This window comes from Diuraphis noxia, unplaced genomic scaffold (genome assembly GCF_037042655.1).
Source record: "Diuraphis noxia isolate RWA-SAM2 unplaced genomic scaffold, SU_Dnox_SAM2 contig0004, whole genome shotgun sequence".
Taxonomy (NCBI): Eukaryota; Metazoa; Arthropoda; class Insecta; order Hemiptera; family Aphididae; genus Diuraphis; species Diuraphis noxia.
This window is the reverse complement of record NW_028301714.1, coordinates 66,263,584-66,279,429: the sequence shown is the minus strand read 5'-3', so window position 1 is coordinate 66,279,429 and position 15,846 is coordinate 66,263,584. Positions and strand designations below refer to the sequence as shown.

At 26.4% G+C, this 15,846-nt stretch overlaps 1 protein-coding gene across 4 annotated transcripts in view; it reads left to right on the top strand.

Annotated features, from left to right (window-relative positions):
- Positions 1-603: 603 nt before the first annotated feature.
- LOC107169047 (uncharacterized) overlaps positions 604-15,846 on the top strand; it is a 31,208-nt gene continuing 15,965 nt past the window's right edge. For 2 of the 4 annotated variants that reach the window (XM_015518658.2, XM_015518657.2), the window contains exon 1: positions 604-1,032. In XM_015518658.2, the coding sequence (XP_015374144.2) occupies positions 937-1,032 (96 nt within the window). In that variant the 5' untranslated portion in view covers positions 604-936. The remainder of the gene's footprint in view (positions 1,033-15,846) is intronic. The other 2 variants (XM_089225507.1, XM_015518659.2) reach the window with 1 other exon arrangement.

The window sequence follows — 15,846 nt, the reverse complement described above, 5'->3', positions numbered from 1 at the left end:
TTGTTTAATGCAATAGTCACTAAGTTTATAATACGTTCGTCGGGGGACGAGGTGGCCGAGTGGTCTACCGCGTCGGCTGTGGCTCAGCCGGACCGGGTTCGATCCTTGACCATCGGCCATCGGGCGGCATTTTTCTCCGGGCAAGTCACGGTGTCCGGAGAACAAGTGCCACCATCCCCCACTCCGGGGCATCGTTCAACGGACGAAATGAACGGGTCTTTTCAATGACCCTATCCAAACGAACCAAATCGTTCATTTGACCCGTAATTCCCATCTTTAATGAAAAATAAAACGCATCCGACGTAAACACTAAACAAATTTAGCTAATAGAATAAATGGAAAAAGCGAACAGCGAACTCAAACGAAGAGAGTAGACGAGTAGAGAGACTAGAGACTAAAGAAATTTGATAGAGTCGTGTAGGTTAACGTGTGAAATACGACTGAAATATAAGCTATCGTTACGCACTTCAGACTGATGGTTAGTACCAACTGCAATAAATAAATTGGTCGTTCTAAAAAAACCTAACAACTGGCGACACTGCTGCAATTTGTTTACTAAAATATTTTACAATCACTTATGGCAAAAAAATTTCCGCGGTCAGTGTCACTATTCAGTACTCAGCACTCGCAGTCGGTGCCGTAGTGTCGTTAGTTCCGTAGATTCGTAGCGTCCTTTTTAGCTAAAATTTTCTTCTCTTTGCCTGTCAAAAATGTTTTGGTGATACATTTTTGTTGTTATTTTATTTGAAATCTCTAATGAAACCAATTCCCTAAATAAAATTTGTCGTGAATTTAAGCGGGTGCGCATGATACCAAAATATGATTGGTTTTTTGGCGGTTTACGACCATAAATGGATCGACAGCTTGGTGATTTAACTGTCGACAACTGCTTAAAAAAAATTTTTCGACAGATTTTTGAGATATTAAAAATAAGAAATGCTGGCTGCTGAAAACGGTTCGTTGCACCCAGAAAAAGATATGGATTTGGCGCCGATTATCAATGGCATGGAGACTTTACCAAAAACCAAACAGGTAATTTGTAGTTTGTTATTGCCATTACCTATAATTACTATAGTTATTGAATTAGTGATTTAGAATTTGTATGAATTTAAAATGTGTTTAAGGAGGTAACTTTTTAATACATACCTATTTTATGACAAAAAATATTGATTGAATTGTAGATAGATACATATGTTTACATTTTGGTAGGTACTAGGTAGACTACCTAAAATGGTAAGTGGTAGTTAATATATTTTTTTTAAATTTGATACTTAGAAGGTGTATTAATCTATATTTCCCTAGGTTTGAATATTTGTTGACTTTGTATGAACCATATTCAATGTATTTTGTTTAAAATAAGGTAATTTTTGATAGGATACATTATCATCCGAGTGTTTAATCTTTTAAAAGTTGTAGGTATAATATTATAGTTTTTAATCTTGTTAGGATATGTAATTATTTGTGTAGGTAGTTGGTACACCTATTGGTGTTGTATTATTTCAAAACAATGTATACAAACATTTATATTCTAGTTTTGAGCATTGGCATATATTAAAATAATAAATTGGACCTATCCCTCAAAATATTGTTATATATTCCTATTTAATATTTAATTAATTTTATATTTTCCTTCTATCAATACTTACCTACTCATATTTAAGGTGTTGCCTGAGCAACATTTAGATGGTAATGTTACCTACTGGTTTTGAGTAATGTTAAACCATTTGCATATTTTTGGTGAAATACATATTTTTTCACATACTGACTTCTTGTTAAACAAAATGTTGGTTTGAATCAAAAACTCATTATCAATCTCAAACAACACAAAAAAATTTTCTACAGTGTTCAAACCGTTCAAAGACCTAAGAGCTCAATACCATATTAGTGATTTAATGCTTAAAGCATATGCTAGTACTACTTATATTTTGATTAAAACTCATTGCCTGCCTAATGTCCAAAATTCACTTTTAATATTTGGATAAAATATAAATAACTACCTCATAAAAAAAAAAAAATGTATTACAAGAATTAAACTGCCCTGCATAACAGGTTTTGCAGTTAGTGAGTTTTTGGTTTATGTTGATGATAGTAAATTGTGTAAGTTCGCTATGTAATAACTAACAAGTTAGCATATAAAATATACCTATCACCTATTCAATCCGTCTAATACCATGATATTAATTTTACCTATATCGACTGTATCAAATTGTCTGGAGCTCAGGGCCAAGAAAATAAAAATAAAATCTGAATAAAAATACATAGATATGTAGATATGTTAATATACAATACAAGGTACCTTTTCAGCTGAGTTAAATATTATTTCTTTCATTGATTGATAAACAATAAAGATACTCATACTACTTATATTAATAATTAATGCTATAGGCATATCCCAGCATATGCCAATATTGATTGGAAAACTGTGTTAAGTGCTATTATAAAAAATATGAATGATCACTGTCTAGTTTACTATATTTTAGAAGTAATGACATTAAATACCTATATAATATAATATAATTTGTTTTTCAGAAATTTCGATATAATACACCATATCATAGTACCTAAATATGAATCCTAGTATGAATATTACTGTTTTTTTATTTTTTGCATTTGAAACAAATACATGTTTTTAATATTTACCAATTATTTAATTTTTTCGTATATGTACAATAACTTATTTACAGAATAATTTGTTCAACTATCACAAGTTATTACAAAAATGATAAGATTGATAATTCAGTAGCATGTATAATATTATATACATTAATACAGTTTGCCCATATACAGTGGCGCCGAAGTCCTAAAAATCTAGTAGGGCGAAAAATATTTCAAGAGGCCCAACATCTTAATATCGGAAAAAATGGCATACCGTGGAGAGGAAAATGGTCAATATGAAGCGGCCCTATCTTAAATTTTCAAAATATATCGGGCCATGGCCCGAACTTAATATAGGGTTCGGCGCCACTGCGGCCATATAATACAAATACATGTAATGTATATGTATATATTGAGTATACTAGTATAGGTATATGTTATATTGGTAAAAACCACTATACTTCGCTGATTGTGGACTGTGGTTACCAAGTTGAATACTACCTAATTTGAAATTATTAAAAACCTCATTAAAATAATTCGTTTTAAATTATGATACATATTTAAATATTCAAAATAAAGTTAAATAATTACGATTAAATTTGGAGACATACATATTACATCTTTCTCAGTTAAAATTTTTGAATATTTATTTCGAGATTTATTTATATTATTTATTGAAGCCAGCATTATCATTTAAAGGCTAATATTTTATTTATTTATTTTTATAACTTGTTAATGAATATATATGTATATTATACAGTTAATACTATAAACAAAATCTAAAAATAAGTAAAATAGTTGTTAATCCCACGTGATAATAATGCAATAAATGTACAGGCAAAATCTATAATAATTAATAAGTCTGGGGCTATAATAACTATTCTAACTAATAATAATTTTAAAATGTTTCCCTTTTGTATGCTTCTGTCTACTTTATATTTTATCGTTTTACAACATTAAACACCTATAAGCTACGACGCTACGAGTTGAAACCCAGTTAACGGAGCTTTTCGAAAAACAATTTAAAATATGGTAAATGGTAAACCAATTAACCAAATATTATTCAATTTTGGATTAAAAGTTTTAAAGAATATTAAAAAATGTTTTCTTCGATTAAAACAAAAATAACGAGGTCATAATGCATAATATGCAATTTATATAATTAAATTTGAATTTGTAAAATACTGTATGTAACAACGACTTCAGTATTCTACGCCAGGGAGAGCGACGCGTTGAGTATTTTAAATGTTTGTGCATCAAATATACCTAATATCTATTTTAATTTCTAAGTGTCTTAAAGAAGTCTCAACTCTCAGTAATCTGTAGGTTTTTTTTGCGTAAACATTTTTGAACCATATAATGTGATGGAAACGTTTCGAATAGGATGATTCGGCTTGGCGATCGGATGTAGATTAAGACTTGGACATATTCATCTGAAGTGTAAAATTCGAAAATTCTCAATAGTTTATCAGACGACAATATTTGTAATTATCAAAATAGTTCTAAATTATTCATTGAAAAATCTAAAATATTATGAAATTATTGTTCACCGAACTTAAAAAGAATCGTTTTTTTTAACCGATCTATGTTGCGGTCTAGTTTAAAATAATAATACATTATTATCCCGGGTTTGATGGAACTGAATGAAGTGAGGCGAATGGTAAAATTGTTAGTTGGGGCTTCTATTGTATGTTTTGTTTATATTTTATAGTATTTTTTAAATGTATTATTAATTATTGTTAACAATTAATAATTTTTAAGTACCTATGAATAAATTACCACACTTACAAAATAATAAATTAGATTATTTTTATCTATTATACTTGTATAGGTCCATTAGTTTTTAAAATTACTTCCACGTCGGAAGTTAGTTTCACTAATATAAATTGTGTTCAGGTCAATATGGGAAACAATGGAATACTTTTTTTTATCACAAGGACGAATGTTTTTAGAGTTATTCTATCATTTTCACTGGACCATGACATAATAATCAACGTGAATATATATTTCATCGTTATTTTGGGTTGTTTTTCTATTTTTATATAAAAGGTATTTCGAATAACTATAAACGAGGTACAATAGTTTTTCATAAATGTGAATATGTTATAATTTATACCGGTTGATAAATTACTGTAGTTACTACTTAGTACTACTTCTTTGTGAAGAATGATTTTCTCTTAAGTTTCAGGCCACAAGTCTGATAACATATTGAGTTGTATAAATTATGTTTACAGGGTGATACTTTTAAGTGGGTACACTAATTATCTCGAAAAGTATTTACTTTTTTCAAATTATTTTTTTACATAGTTCCAAGTTGTTAAAAAACCAACGTTTTTATTAAACAATAATATTTTAAAATATTTTTTATCCTTATCATTTTTTAAGTTTTTTACTTTTTTGATTGGCAACATAGAGTTTTAATTTCATATTCCAAAGCAGAATATTTTTCTAAGTATTTTGATTCATAAAAATCGAATTTAAGACGAGTAGTTTATGAGTTATATGTATTTAAAGTTTAGACAAGCGGAGTAGTGGACAAAAATTTTGCGGGATAACCCCGTACCACTCCACTCTGCCAAACTAAACTTTAAATACATACAACTCATAAACTACTCGTCCTAAATTCGATTTTTACGAATCAAAATACTTAGAAAAATATTCTGCTTTGGAATATGAAATTAAAACTCTATGTTGTCAATCAAAAAAGTAAAAAACTTAAAAAATGATAAGGATAAAAAATATTTTAAAATATTATTGTTTAATAAAAATGTTGATTTTTTAACAACTTGAAACCATGTAAGAAAATATTTTGAAAAAAGTAAATACTTTTCGAGATAATTAGTGTACCCACTTAAAAGAATCACTCTGTATATATTATATAGTTGTACTTCATTCTTAGATACTACACCTCTACAATGTACCTTATGAAATAATAATGAGCTCTGCCAGTCGTCACCGCCATCAAGTTGACGCTAGAACATTGACCTCGAGTATTATTTTATATTGTCTATTAAAGTTTTGACTTTTTTATTTTATTTAGTTTTTGAACTATAGGTAGGTATGTAAGGTTTAAAAGGTATGTTATATTTTCTATATTTGTAGCAACTGTTGTACAAATGGCATAATAATCTCTAATGTTGTTTATTACTCGATTGAAAAATTAAATGATTATTTGTGATTACCTGACTACTATTTAATGAATTTAAGATGATAAAAAATAAAAATAGATAACGATAAGTGTGTAATAAATAAAACGTTTGAGTACATCGCATACTAATATTAATAATTCTAAGAATATTAAATTGTACTCTAATAATGCAAAATTAAAATGTTTAAAAATATTTAGTTGTCGAATACTGGTTTGGTCTTAAAACTAGTGAATGTTGTCTTTAAATTTGGCGTTGATAGAAAAAAATGTGCGAAAACCTAGTTTAGTTAAAGAACAAGAAAAATACCAATAAGATGAATATGAACTAACGTTTTGTATTCTGGATAAACTTAACTGTAAGATAGAGAAAAAAAACTACGGATATCGAGAAACCGGTTATAAAATAACGTAGACCATCACAACTAAACTAACGTTAGTCGTTCCTATAATGCGTATAGTATTATCTGCCCACAAGTATTTTAATAGTATCCTTGTGTATTATAAGTTTTTATCTAATATAATATTTTAGTAGGTGTTCTTAAATTGTTTAAAATTATAAAATTAGCCGATCAAAGTTGTAGCGTGGTTGACATTTATTGTAATTTGATAAAAGAGTAAAAATATACTAAATATGATGCTTGTAAAATAATATATTTTTTTATCTACGTTTTTTGTAAAAATTTAAATAACTAAATAATACATGAAATGATTATTTAGACAATCATCAGATACAATTTTTTTTAAACAACTATTGAGTAGGTTAAAAAAAGCAAGTGTAAATCATATCTAAATAGTAAATACCTAATCGAGATGTTGATATAAAATTTAATTTTGATTTAACTATGTTTAATTAAATTTTTATGAATATATAATTTATTTCAAATATTAATACTTTAGAGTGCATTATTAAGATTTACTTGCTATTAAAATATAAAAAGATTACCTTTGTACCTAATATTCTATATATTATTAAATTTCTATTCGGTAGTTCGGTACCTTGGTTAAATTGGGTAACCTACATACAGGCCCTTCGTTAGATATTTTCCACCTTAAAGCAAAAATTTGAATGCTACTCTTCTTCACTGATATTTATTTAATATTGCTGCCTTCAATTTATTTATAGTTGTATGCTGCTTTAAGTTTGCCTAATAACAATTTATAATTATTAATTAATTAACCTTATGCAAGTAGTATATAAATGATATAATATTATAGAGTTAAACTTAATAATTTTTAAATGTTTTAGATGTATTTGTATGTAGGTATATTATATGTATTAATAGTCATTATTAGACTAAATATAGCCTACTTGTAAATTATAATATAAATACATTTATAATTTTCTAAACTTTATTATTCTAATAATTACAATAATTATTGAACTTAGATAATAATATTTGAGTTACGGTGTGTATCCCTCATTCTTATATTACTCGACCACCTGTTTTTCAATTAATAATTGTCATCTATTAGTAATTAGTGTGATATTAAACATTAAAATGATACGTTACCTATATGCGAAAGGGTGTGCCCGTCCAGGAGCATTAAGCACACCCGTAGCTCATATATGTTCAACTTATTAGTGAAGTAACATTCATTATTATGTTTATAATTAATCCAATAATTAGAGGAAAGGAATACAAACTACCTATTCCGTATACACCTGCATATGGCCAATATAAATCATAAAAATGTATTACACATTGTTTATTTCTTATGTGCAAAAAAGTTTTCAATTTCATCACTATTTTTAAACTGAATTATACGAAATCTATAGAAACGTGCCTAAGTAAAATTAATGATTAGAGATTAAAAACTGCACAAGTCTTACAATTAAAACGTAAACACATGTAAATAATATGTTGAATGGGTACAATTCAAAAGAAAGTTATAGATTTAACCTTTTTTAATTAATAACTATATTATAAACATAATATATTATTGGTTAATCAAGTTAATTTTATATTTATAAATAGGTAAGTTATTAATTGTAGTATAATATAGTCGACGTATTTCATAATACTTGTATAGATTATATGGTATACTATTATTAATTATCCTACAATTAAGCGTTACTTAAAATATCCAACAAAACTTTCATTTAAAGCAGTATGTTTATGCGTTAAAAAAATGTATGAATATCGATATAAAAACAACCAAATCAGGTACAAAGGTCTGCCATAAACCAGTAGTAGTCATGTAATGATTTGTTTCCATTGATATCAATAAAAGCAAAAAAAAAAAAGCGGGTAAGTCGTGTATGTCGCTCTGCTGTACAGTAGGTTACAAGTGGGTTACTGTAATGGATGGAATTAAATTTGAATCCAATGATATTATATCATTGTATACAAAAAACGATTCTGAGCGAAGACGGTTTATCTGTCTAGGATATATTATAGATTATTAAAAATTTTCAAATCTTAGATTTAAAAAGAAAAATTTTTATGAATTTCTAGTTTGAAATAATTTGCGAATTTTCGTGATTTTTACATATGTTGTCAAAATTCAAACTTTGAATGCTTGTAAAAAAAAAATTGTGACTACGCATTTATTTTATTTTTCAATTTTTATTGTAAAAATATATTATGAGCCTTGTATTAAATTTTAAAATCTTAGATATAAAAAGAAAATTTTTTATGAATTTCTAGCTCAAAATAATTTGCGAATTTTTGTGATTTTTACGTATTTAGTCAAAATTTGAACTTTAAATGCTTATAAAAAAAAATCGTGCCTACGAATTTTTAATATTTTTTAACTTCTATTGTTACAATGTGTTAGAAGCCTTGTATTAAATTTTCAAGCTTTTCTGCCGAACAAATAAATTTTTATCGATATTTATAGAAAAAAAAACTAAAAAAGTTGAAAAATTAAAATGTCAGTAAACAGCTCAAATCTAAAATGATCGAAAATTTGAAATGTCTATGAATAGTTCAACTTAAGTCGAAATTTTTTGAAAATTGCATGGTAGATAGAATATACTTATATAAAACATCCGGAGAAAATGTTATATATCTATGGTCATTTTTCTTAAAGTTACATCAAAAACCAAAATTGATTTTGTCGAAAACTGATATTGTGCGTAAAAATACCCGTTTTTCCTTTAATTTTTAGTTTGTTTTTCTCGATTATTTAGAAAAGTATTAAGAATTTTTCACTTTTGACCCCCTTCCCCCCAAAGTACCAACTAGATTCACTTTCTGATCGAACGAGGTACTGAAGTCAAAAATCGAAGCATTTTTACTGCCCCAAAACGTGATGACAGACACAAAAAAAAAAAAAAAAAACACACATCATGGTAAAATCAATACATTCATCGCTCCGCTCAGAATCTAAAATGTTTAAACTTTAAAATAAGAGAATTATTTTCGAATAACAACAATTTTTAATTTTTCCATGATAATTTCAAATTATTATATATAATTAATAACAATATATATATATATAATATGTCCTATCAGATGTAAATTTTCTAACTCATATAGGCTGAATTGGGAATTTCAGTAGGAGAAAATATCATAGTCCCCCCAAAAAAATATCTAAATACGCCCCTGAAATACAACTTTATCTATGAAATCAGTTTGATTTTAAACGCTCACAACGTGCATACACTCCGTAGTATGAATAATATGAAAATCCATATACTTTAGGTTTCTAATATTAATTTACAAATTTTAAACTCTCTTAGTTAAATTCATACGCGCCACTCCGACGATAACACTTTCCCTCGCCAGTATGACCCGTATGAACTTAATAAATGTTAACTAAAAACGCTCGTGTACGATACGTCGCGTATTATATTATACGCGCCCATGTGAAACGAGCTTAAAGGGCTTATCCAATTTGTTTAGCGCTCTTACCAGAAAAACGAGGAATATGCAGCCAATGGATCTCACAGGTTCATGGCTAACTTGTAATATTTCCAAGAATAATTCAGATATTAACGAAATATCGTAATGCAAATCGTCACTTGGTTAATTAATCTAAACGTTCTAATATGTATTATTTCGTAAATTAAACTGAAGAGTCTTTCAATTTTTATACGCATATAAAACGCATTGTTTATGCCGCTTGTACTAAAATTAACGATATAAAAATGCAATATTAACTTATAATTAATGCCATTAATTTAACATTTAAATTTTAAATTTTAAAACTTATTGTTATTATTTAAATATTAATATTTTGTTTTATAAATTTAATCAATTTGAAGAAAAAGTAATTAATTAAAGTTGAATATATCATAGATTTTAAACTTGTATACTTGTTATCTATTTAAATGTATATAAATTAAAATTGTGTATGCAAGAAATTTACAGTGCATTTCTGTTGTAGAATACCGGAGCCGTTTAGGAATTTATACGTATTCCTGAAACCTTTTTCGCCGGGAGCCATTTGAGCACTAACAAACAATGGGTGGTATCCGTTTGGGTTGCACTGTTTAAACCAATATGTAGTTAATTTTTATTGAAATAATTGTAAACATTCAGATAGTCAAGCTAATAAAAATATCATGTCATATCATTACTTACTTCATATTAAAATATTAATTATTATTATGTTCCTCTGCATTATTATCCTTAATAAAAGCTATCAATAATGTGTTGATAAAAACAATATAATATAGTCAGGTCCGTCGCTAGGATATGAGCAAGTCATGCATTGCTTTAAAATTGTAAATTATGAATTTTCGTAATTAGTATTAATTAAAATTTATTTTACTGTGTAAATATCATATCTTGATGAGTTGAGTGTAATTTTTAATGAGTTTTTTGTTACTGAGATGAATAATTATTTTATAGTGTGTGACTTAAAAAGAGTTTTTAATTTTTATATGTGGTGGAACGCAAAAGTATATAGTATATAGTTACATTTATACTGTTAAAGTGTTAACGTAGAACTTCAATCGTTATCAATTATTTCAACAGTGTTGTAAATTATAGTGTTTTTTTTTCGGTAGCACGAACAACAACAATCTATTAATATTTAGCTAATATAATTTATTTTTATACTATGGTCTAAATTTACGTTAAACGTTTAAATGTCACACTTTTTAAGGATGTAGTCATTATCACATTCTTTGAATTTTAAATACGCTTCGAATAAAGAATCATGTGCTATATTATGGTGAACAAAAACACTATATTTTTGTTTATTGAATTCTGTTCAGTTTTTACTACATAGGTATAATACATAGTTATAAATTAATTATACACTTATATCTAATATAGTAGGTACCTATCATGAAAACAATTGATTGCTCCCTTTGACTTTTAAACATACACCTGGACAGTTCATGTGTTTGAAGTTATACTAGTTATAAATATATAGGTATTTTAGGCTCCGATTCGATCAATATAGTCGCTTGTACATGCTCTATAGTTAAAAGTTTAAACAGCAAACTTTATTGGGTTTCGTTATTGTGATGGTAATTACATTATTTTAAGTAGATAGATGATATTATGCTCAATAATATAGTACAGTTTTGAATTTTTGACCTAAATTTTATCGTAATATTATTTAATTTAATGTGTAAGTGTATAGATAATATTATGTAGCCATTTATTTACATTGGTAATACATAATATATTGTATTTATTATATTTTTTTTAATGCAAGAATGAATGCCTATATAGGTGCTTACTCTTGATTAATATTAATTTATTTTTATTTGTTGAAGTATATACTAATATTTTGAATCTTAATTAGTTTAGTATACATTTAAAATTAAATAATTAATATTTTTTAAGACAATAAATACATATTATATCTATTATTTTGTTTAGTAAATATCATTATTTTCGGTATTTATTTTAATATTAATTTGTAGAACCTGATTATATAAAATAGTAATGACGAAATCATATGTACATAAATTATAAATATATAATTGATATGTGTGTAATATACAGAACATGTATATATGTGTATAATAGTTTTTCATCGACATCTGCTTTATGTGAATAAAATGATTATATTAATTTGAGAGTATAAACATGATGATTTATCTTCTGTATAAAAAACATGATGTAATTTAGTTTAAATTGTGATGCGAAACTAATGTCCTCGTTACTTTTGTTTGGGTACAAAATAAATACTAGTATTATTAACATTCTATTAACTAGGACATAATTTATTTTCGTATTATATAGAGATTATTCTCTATGGAATATGCTTAAATATTTATATGACAGCACAATTTCATGTAAAAACTTAATATGAATCAAAGAATTTATAATTAATTCTTTTTGAACGTTTTATATTATATGTGAATTTAATTCTTTTTTTCTTCATTTTTTATAATGTTGAATCTAGTGTGAGATGATCTTAGTTCAGTGGCGTAAACTTGGGGTCGCACGGGGTTGCATTTGCGACCTCTGAAAATATTATAGAGTTGCAAGAGTGTCTTAATACGACCCCGAAAATCACAATTTTAGTTTTCAAACAATTAAAATATCAATAATTATGTAATTAATTGACTAATTTATATTTTGAGAACAAATTTTTTATTTTGTTTTGAATCACTGGAATTATTATTATATTATATACTTTCCACATTTTCTTATAGTTTTGTTTTTGACCATTTTCTATTAATATACCTACCAATATGTATTTATTGTGATCGGCAGAGTCGAATCTCAATGGTAGCTGAATATTAATAGTGAAAACGTGTTTCACTATTTTATGTTTATAGATTAAAATTATTATTTGTTTTACATATTCATTTATTTTTTGACACTTGTATTTATTTCTTATTCCGCGAACGATGCAAAATTAAAAGTATTTCAACAGCTTACTAAAATAGACAAATTTCTTGTAAAAATATCGAAGTCGAAAGTAAGCATCTATTTTTACTATAAATTCAATTATAACTTTTGATTTGTATGCATTAAGTTTAAAGTAGCGGTTAAACTATATTACTGATTTACATTATATAAAAACTACAATTTTGACAAATAAAACACAATTTATATTTGATCTGTAAATTAATTTATAGCAGGTAATATAATATGATTATTGAACAAGTTTGATACAATTATTTATTAGAGTCTAGATTTAAAGAACTGTAGTATTTTATGTATTCATATATTGTTTAAGAAAATTATACATATTCTATTGGCGGTAATTAATTATACCCTATTTACATATTATATTGTTTATTCATAATACATACCAGTCACCAATAAATACTATATATGTTTAAGGTTAAAATAATTTTGTCGATATTGTGTACTTTTTACTTTTAATATTATATTTAGAACAATATAAAACTTTGTAGGGGGGTATGAGGGGCTTAGCCCTCCAAAAGTCTGTCTAACCGGGAAACTGATTGCAACCCTAACAATTTAGCCCAATTTACTCCACTGTCTTAGTTTGTACTCTTTACGTAGGTAATTTATTACTAATTTTGTATATTTGTTTTACGTCGTTAGTGGAACATGACTGAACCGCAATTTATACTCTTAATATGAATTATGCGAAAAAAAGTTTGAGAACCTCTGATGTGTAGAATGTAACACATATTTTATTTGTGTGTTAAATAATATTTTAACGTTTTATTGTAGTCGTATAGATTATAATTTAAAATTATTATCTTTAAGTCTGTTACAATTCTTAAAGATTGTTTTGGCGGCATATATACCTTATTCTCTTGTTATCTTAAATTGTAGCTTAGCATTCATGGTTAGCTGAAATGTTGAATACGCGATGGCGTTTGTTCGTGTATAAACATTTTACTATGGCATATGCGATAAAATATTTTTAACAATTATTATAGTTGCTGTATATTGTGATCAAGGATAATGGGACACCTACACAGTTTAAAAACTATTAACTAAAGGTGTTCAATGTAGGAATTCTAGCTAAAAGTATTATTAAAATTAATATTTCATGTTTTTTTTTTAGAAATAAATTTCTGTTCGTCAAACTGTGTGTGTTATATTATGTTGTATAATTTATTTTAAATGTATGTAACGTTATGCTTTAACGTAGATTTTTATTATTTTTTATTTTTTATACCCGTTAGTAATGAATATAAGTCCAGTTTATTTAGGTCAATGGATGCGTCCGCGACCAGCTCAATAGTTTTCCACCCTTGTAGTTTCCTGATAAACCCCTATGTACTTATAAAGTGTGCAAAGCGATTAAAATCAACCTTTTCTTTTATCGGATGAAAGTAATTAGTTAAATTTTAATTATCATGTTAATAATTTAGTCCAAAAGAATTATTTACCAACATACGTTTTAAAATATATATGACATTGAAAAAATACATCGTTTTAATTAACGTAATATTTTTTTAGATTAAAGTTAACATTTTAATTACTTTTTATTGTTTACCTAACTAAATTTTATTACGAATTCATTAAATTTGATCGAATAATATGTAGGATTGTAGATACTCACCTAATGTAAATAGCTTTAAAATCAACGTTTAATGAAATTCAATTTCCATTTGCCAGCGATTTCAGTAAATTCGGATGTAATGCCTAATGCCCTAATATAATATAAACAAGCGATATCAAAATCTAATTTTAAAATTTGTGTCTGTATATGTTCGTAAACGCCAATTCCCCGGATATTACAAGTGTTTTTCTTTCAATATGATTAATCAGGAAGGATAAAATGACTAAACTGAAGTATAAGATGAGCCTATAGAGTATAGGCTGAGATATAGACTTTACAGTTAAAATATATTGGCAGGGATACAAAAATGTGCTGTTTCGAGATTTTTTTTAAGTGAGCTTGGTAGTAATTCATTATTTTTTCTATAGACATAAACTACGTGCGTTAGCTATCTTAAATCAATTTGATATTTATAGAAAAAATAAATTAGAGATAATATTGTTTTCATATTTCACCATGAAATTAAAATAAGTAGAAATAGTAGAATTTATTTAAGAGGAGGACGTCACATCAGCATGTGTCATACAATGGAGTATGTCGAAATAATTTTCGGGGTGGGCTATAATATATAGCAACTTACAAATGATCTAGCACCAAGAGGCTATATCATACATATATTTAACAATTACGAGGTTATGACTGTCATTTCGGGAGGACCTGCAGTTCACTAGGCCTCCTCATTATATACGCCACTGATGTCATGTCACATATTATCTATAGTTATCTCCGTCTTAGACATAGAAAATTTGAATTTAGCAAATTACACTAGAAAATAAATTTCCATAGATGTTTCCACTTCTTGAATAAATTAAGTAATTTCAAAAATATTTTTAGTTTTGTTATGATTAGATAACTGGAATCTCGCTTTGTGATATTTCAAAGATGTATCAGCATCTATATAAAATTTGTTTATGTAAATCATATTTATATTCTAATTGTAATATAGTCATATATTTTTATAAGTTTGTGAATAAATTATTTATAATCATCTATAACTAATGATTCAACTAGTTTATACATCGTATATGGATTTATATTTATAATGACTTACCGTAATATAGTGTGAATAGATTTCGTGGTAATAGTTAATAAAGTATCCTAAATATTATAAAAATATCATTTTGTATACCTACATGCACAATAAAAATATACGTGTTGTGAAAATTTTCAATTCAATGAATTAGGTACCTATTACTACGTTTATATGATGGCATTAAAACGCTCGTACTGTCGTACTATGTAGTTTAAGAATTTAAAACCGATTTAATTTCAAACCGTTTTAACGCCTTCACATAAACGTAGTATATAACTAAATAAGTAAAATAGTTGTAGAAAAGATCGTTATTTTTCATTTAAATATATATTACTTTTGAAGAACCTTGTATTTGAATTGTCAGCGTTTTGACTGAGAAACGAAAATCGAAATAAAACTAAGAGAATTTGAGAATTTGAAAATAATATGTCCAACCCTAAAAGATTAAAAAATATTTTGTAAATATTAAAAGTTTTTTACCATTAATTGTAGCATTTACTGTACATTTATTCCTTTCAAAATACGTTTTTGTGTGGATTCTCTAATATTAATACATATTTAATCCAATTTATTAGGCTATGTAGATTGTTTATTGGTTATGTCTTATGTAGTTTAACCTAACTTAAACTGCTATTGACTTATATTAGATATTTTTTAAGTTTTACAT